Raw genomic sequence first — 6,325 nt, forward strand, 5'->3', positions numbered from 1 at the left:
GGGGGGGGGGGGGGGGGGGGGGGGTCAAGAGGCGTCTGTCTCTCAGAGCACTTCACTGTTTATTGTAATGTGACATGAGGAGGACAGACAGACGGAGGGAGTCTTTGAAGAAGATGAGCGAGAGGAAGGATGGCTCTGCTGCAGAGGCCGCCGTCCTCTGATGCTTCGTCAGCACGGGGCCCGTGCACACGGCCCTCCTGTGCTGCACTGACAGCAGTTAGGTACAGACGAGTGTCCGGCCCGGGGCTTTATTTCCATGCTTTATTTAGCCGTGTCGCAGTGTGTCTACAAAAGGATCCCTCGGTTGCTCTGGGGTTGGAGAACCATTTGCATTCTGCTTTTGATTTCTTCTTACGCTTAATTTTCCCTTAAAAGCCTCTGCAGTTGTCATGGAGTTGTGCTTCCTGGTAAACAATGACTCTTTTCATTCCAGCACAGCTTTCAGTCCAGTAGCTGAGACAGACGGAGCAGAGGGCGAAGAGGAAGAGAGCGAGGGGTTGTGTTACTCTCTCTACACTCATCTAATATGAAGTCTACTGGAGTCCCACACAGGCTTTACTGTTAATGTGTAGCAGCTGATGATATAGTTTGTAGTCTCATTACATCCGTGATACAAAATGATTTGGTTTGCTTTGATGGAACAAAAATGTGATCAAACAAGCAGATGGGTAAAGATACATAAGGACAAAACAACACTGTGTATGAGAAGAAGGGTAAAGCTTTGAGTGACGAGGGTCATAACGAAGGCAGGAGCCGAGCACATGACCAGAAGGAGAGAGCTGACAGCAAAGCTGAGGGTTTACTTCTCATCCAGACTGGCTTTCAGCTGTGCTTCCAGGGCCATTTTATCAAAAGTGCGCATGTTGGTCTCCTCCCGCACTTTGTCTCGCACATGAAAAGAGGCTCGAGCCACGGAGCGAGCGCTCTCCAGCACCGCCCTCTTCTCTCTGAAGATCTGCTCGCTCTTCTCCAGCTTCCTCTCGATGGACTGGAGCAGCTCCAGGCGCCTCTGCTTCTCCTCCTCCTCCACACGCTGTCGGTTGAGTTTCTGGAGCCGCTCCTTCTCCTGCCGGCTCTGGACGGCCCGCTGAGCTTTCTCTTTGGCCTTCTCCTCGGCTACTAGCGCTGCCTGTTGGGCTCGTTTCTCGGCCTCCTTCACGCGAGCCTCCAGCAGCTGCTGCTGCTGCTTCTCACGCTTCTCCGCCGCCTTGCGTGCTTTCTGGATCTGCTTCTCCTCACGTTTGGCCTTTTCTTTCAGCTCCTGCCCTCGACGCTCAACTATCTGTTCGTAATTCTCCAGGGAGCGGCTGAGCTTCACCTCCGCCGCCCTCCTGGCCTCCTCCCTCTCCTCCTTCTCTCTGCGAGCTATTTCCTGTATCAGGGCAGCGTGACGTCTCTTCTCAGCTTTGTTCAGACCCAGTCTCTCCTCTTGGGCCTGGTGCTCCTTCTCTTGTCTCTTCAGCTCAGCCATGGTGAGCTTCTCTCTCAGCAGCAGCCTCTCCTGCTCCAGCATGGCCGCCCTCTCCTCCTCCAGAGCCTTCAGGTTCTGTTCCTGAAGCGCTTTCTTATGCTTCTCCTCTCGTGCCGCCTGCTGTAACCTCAGCAGGCGGCTTCGCTCCTGCTGCTCCGCGAGCTCTCTCCATCGCTCCTCGTTCTCCTCAGCTTGTCGCATTTTGGCAGCTGCTGATTCTCGCTCCTGCTGGCTCAGTCGTCTCTGACGTATTGACACTTGTGTCTGCCACACTCGCTGGCACTGAAGCACCGCTCGCTGCTTCTCTCTGTCCTCCTGCTCTCGCCGTAGCTCCTCCATTCTGCGCTCGCTGTCCCACTGAAGATGAGCCACATAGCGAGTCTGACTCATGATGTCTTCCTCCTGATATCGAGCGAGCATCAACGCCGCGATCTTGCGGTCTCGCTCGGACACGGCCTTCAGGCCTCTGCGTTTCACCTCCTTCACTATGCGCTCCACCTTCTGTGTCGTCTGAGGAGAGTGGCTCAGGTCACCGAGGCTGAGGCTGCGGCCCATCAGGGAGTTGAAAGTCGCCATGGTGCGAGCTCGGGGGCTGGAGAATTTAGCCCAGTGATCTCGTGCACCGTCCCAACTGTAAGAGGAGGAAGCACCTGACTCTGATGAGGTGCATGTGGTGGTAGTGGTGGTGGTGGAGGTGGAGGAGCAGACGGGATCCATCCTTCGCTGTAGGGACTCCAGCGAATGGCTTCTTCCTTTCACCTTGGACTGAAGTCCAAGATGTCCGTTGTGCTGAGTGAACGGTCCTCCTGTCACACCGTTCAGAGGCGTCCCGGCGCTCTGAGCTGCAGGTTTGGACACCGATGATGTCAACGTGGTATTGGCTCTGGGGAAGGCGGGCGGTTTTGGCGTTGACCTGGGGAAAGTGTTTGAAGATTTACCACCAGAGGACTTCCTGACCACCGGCGGAGGGCCGGACGAGAGCGGCCGTGTGGCTTTCACATGTTCAGTTGATGAGGTCAAAGGATGCTTGGCAGGTACCTGGAAACCAGCCTTGGAAGGTGGTGTAGAGGTTGTAGAACCAGTTTTTGATGACTGAGGAGATCCTGCAGATTTAGGGGAGGTACTGAGACCGGAGGCAGGGGCTTTAGATACGAGAGCTGTACCAGTTTTAGAGGTTGGAGCTGATGCTGTGGCTCTAGAGGACGCTCCGACATCCGGGGCTGAGCTGGAGGTCACTGGCACAGCTGCAGGAGGCTGACTGGAGCCAGAAGGGGCTTTGTCCACAGAAGAGGATGACACACTGCTACTGCTATTGACTGTCGCCTGCATAATCCGTCTTTTCTCCTCCCTAACAATCCTCTCCCTCTCCTCCCTGCACTGCCTCAGCTTGGCGTGCCTGTCCCTCTCGTACACTTCATACAGTCCTGTAGCGACACGCATGGAGCGTCCAGGAGCCTCGCGGGCGAAGTCAGTGAGCGGGCGGGGCAGCAGCTCCACAGGTTTGACCCCACATCGAGCACACGCCTCCAATGAGCGGGGGCTTGTTAGCACATAGCGACTGCCCTCTGCGGCTGGTGAGTCAAAGTTGAACAGGTCCAGGTGCAGCCTGGGAGGTGGATCCGTCTGAGTCTGTGGTTGCTGAGGCGCTGCCCCCTGAGAGGCAGCGTCTGGCCCCACCGGGGACGCGGAGTGGCAGGGACTCGGCTCAGAACTGCCGGTGGGTGGTGTTTCGAAACCGGCGTCTCCATCCTCCTCTGTCGTCGTGCCATCGGCTTCTTGTGGCAGTCGAGGGTCTTCAGTGGCCACAGCCGGAGCTTCGAGCTGCGGACCTTTACACTTATTCTGCTCCTCAGGCTCCGAGGGGTCAACCATCGTTGGCTAATACTGCAGGTAGAGAGAGGGTGGAGGGGTGGGGGTGGGGGGTTGTATGATACATGAAGGGAAGTGGATAAAATAGTGGAAAAGGTTTCAATTAGAGGATTATAACATTCAGTCCAGAGCTTAAGAGGGATGCAGTCTGTGGGGGAGGGTCATAATGCAGGTTTAGAGCTGCATGCATGCATGAACACATATTCATCACTCACTGATTTTTACAACAGATGATACAATTTCCCTTCAGGGAAGTGACATAACAGACGAATAAACACCACAGTCCGTTAATAGAGAATCTATTTTTGGCAGAGTTACTGGGCTGAGAGAATCTGATCACTCTATTTTTCACTCTACATCACACAATCAACCTACAACTCCTCCCAGGCCTGCTACATGTGTTATTCACCTGCTGATAGTAGAAGCTTCATCTGCAAAACTTGACTGAGACGCTGCTCTGTGGTAAACAGGCCCTGGGCAGATCCATTATGCTCTGCTCACCAACATGGACTCACACCTCACAAACAGAGAAGGCCTAGACTTTTCTACAGTGTATCAGCAGAAAAAAAAAACAGATGCACTTTCATTAAAAATGACTCGGTCCAACAGATTCCATCAGGTTCTGGTAAATGTGCGGCTGCTGCTGCTTCTGCTGCTGCTACAAAGACGTGATTTACTGCCGTTTGATCCCGGGGTTGGGTTGTATTTGACGCGGCGTCGCACCACACAAACATCCACTCACCTGCCAGTGTGCAAAACGTTTTCTGAACCGGTGCTTTGTTCCCCTGTGATCCGTCCACCCCCCCTTGTTCCCTGCATAATATCAGGTTTCAGGGAAAAAGGCTTCGGCCGTCGACCCTGCGATGGAGCATCACATCGTCGCAACCTCCGGCGACACGACAGACACAGACGGAGCCTCTCGCAGCCTCTCGGTCAGATGTGTGCCCCCCCCACCTCCACCTTCCTCCTCTCACCGATTAAAAACACATACAGAACCGTCCTCTGTGTGAAATCTACTCTTTTAAAAGTCTCTTATCCGGCCTCCTCCGTTACTCCTTCGGCAAAGCGCATCCCGTAAACATCCGCGGTCTCCACCTGCTATTCAGCAGCATCCCTCCGTCTCAGCCTCCTTAGCTCCGCCTGCTTGTGGCAAATACGGTACAAAAAATAATACGGTGTGTACGCTGCAATTAACCGAGCGCCTATCCACTCCACTCACATGCTCTCCACATACAACAGCACCCCGGCCTGATGGAGGGGAAGCTGTTTGCCTGGAGCAAGTTCCTCTTACAGGCCTATTTTCCTTTCAGAGACATTTAACTGGCTTTATAAGTAACAGCGTGTTCGCGATCATTTTAATCCGTTTAATAAATTATTTAACACTTTATTATTATTATTTGTTTTGTATGTGAGGTGACCCACACATCTGTCAAACGTCACACACGTTGAATAGAAAGAGGAGAGCTTTAGACATGTTTCAGTGTTTGCAGTCAGGCCCATCAAGAGTCACATCACAGTGTGTAACAGCTGCCATCTGCTGTGACATCCGACAGACTGTAGCTGCTACAAACAGCCACTAGAGGTCACTATTACATCATACATATACAAACCATCAGCTAGAGAGAGGGAGATACAGTTTTATACATTTCTACATTTATTAAATATTTCTATTGAATGTTTCCTGTTTTCTAAAACGACTAAGTCGAGCTTCAGTGGTTTCTAAAACATCACACAAGAGTTTCCACAGGGATAATACAGACCCAGAATAGGAAGAAACTGGAAGAAAAGAGGAGTAATTTAACAAACATGAACAGGGACGTGCTGTCTCACAACTATATACTTAATTGATCCCTGTGCAGATTTGATCTGAGGTCAAAGGTCGGGTCATAGACAGAACAGCAGCAATAATCCAACAAACTTCTCCCATCAGTCTAATCCTGCAATCTTATATGCAAACTTTAAAGTTTACTACTGTTACTATTACTACTGATATTACTATTGTATCTTTACTACAACAACTATTACTAGCACTGCCACTAATATGATACTATTACATGTTAGTAGCAGCAAGTACAGTTATTGTTAGAATCAGTTTCTACTGTTACTGCCAGAGGTTCCAACAGCAGACGTTTCCTCTTCTTTGACTACACACCACCACATGGATAAATGTAGTGTAATTATTGAAAGCCACTTTAAGAAGACAGACAGGAGCCGGTTTCACAAAGACAGACTTTGACTCTTAGATAGACCAAACAGTCGGACCTCAGATAGACTCAGATAGAGTCTAAATTCATCTGTTGCAAGAAGCAGTTTAGTTCTTGACTATCTTAACTCGGACTGTGGTACAGTGAACCGCTCAGCTGTTTACCCCCCCGCACATTTTACCTGGGAGATTCAGCAAAAAGTGAAACAATACAAAGAAAAATTTACTGTAATTTTGAAAAAAAAAATGGCTGCCGTCTCTACAAACTCTTTCCCTTCTCTTTGCTCTCTCACTGTCAGCAAACCCCAAATTATGAGCCATGTTTTCCTGTCTCTTCTTGTTGGGTGCTACTGCTCAGCACAGGTGTCATTGGTTGTTACCATGGTAACATTGGTTTTAGGCCTGAGTTAGCCTCGGGGTAAAGTGTCTAATGTTTTACTCTTAAAATGAGTCAGTCTTTATGTCTGTGAAACGGCCCGACTGACATCAGGCTGATCTCTGAGCAACATGAGGACTGGGCCGCCACCACACACCAGGCCGACACGTCTGTGTGAAACCGGCTCCTGGTCTGGTTTGGTCCAGTCAGAGCGGTTGAATCAGGATTAGATAACTCTGGGTGAAAATCGCAGCGATGATGACCCACTAAACTCCTGACCCGGTGTGGGGAACAGTGCGAGTTTAATTGGCCCCGCCCGTGAGCCGTATCAGGAGGACAGTGGGTAACAAGTGACAACAGGGAACGTGCTGGCTGGCTTGTTAACCAGGGGCATGGGGTCTGTGGA

General features: G+C 51.1%; 1 protein-coding gene across 2 annotated transcripts; it reads right to left on the minus strand.

Moving 5' to 3' along the window:
* Positions 1-12: 12 nt before the first annotated feature.
* ccdc177 (coiled-coil domain containing 177) lies at positions 13-4,490 on the minus strand. 2 transcript variants are annotated; one of them, XM_023396317.2, is made up of 2 exons: positions 4,083-4,490; positions 13-3,355 (listed from the first exon to the last, which is right to left on the minus strand). In XM_023396317.2, exon 2 carries the CDS (start codon positions 3,341-3,343, stop codon positions 800-802), a length of 2,544 nt encoding a protein of 847 aa, XP_023252085.1. In that variant the 5' UTR covers positions 3,344-3,355; positions 4,083-4,490; the 3' UTR covers positions 13-799. The 2 variants fall into 2 exon arrangements, with proteins under 2 accessions (XP_023252085.1, XP_087027238.1); XM_087171112.1 differs by lacking the exon at positions 4,083-4,490 and adding an exon at positions 3,750-4,076.
* Positions 4,491-6,325: the final 1,835 nt, after the last annotated feature.

Source organism: Seriola lalandi, unplaced genomic scaffold (assembly GCF_002814215.2).
Source record: "Seriola lalandi dorsalis isolate HSWRI2012SDOR001 ecotype SW California unplaced genomic scaffold, Sedor1 jcf7180002054976, whole genome shotgun sequence".
In the NCBI taxonomy this organism is placed as follows: domain Eukaryota; kingdom Metazoa; phylum Chordata; class Actinopteri; order Carangiformes; family Carangidae; genus Seriola; species Seriola lalandi.

What these genes read in the sequence shown, in the direction of transcription:
- ccdc177 (XM_023396317.2), bottom strand. Translation starts at nt 3,343, where the DNA reads ATGGTTGACCCCTCGGAGCCTGAGGAGCAGAATAAGTGTAAAGGTCCG.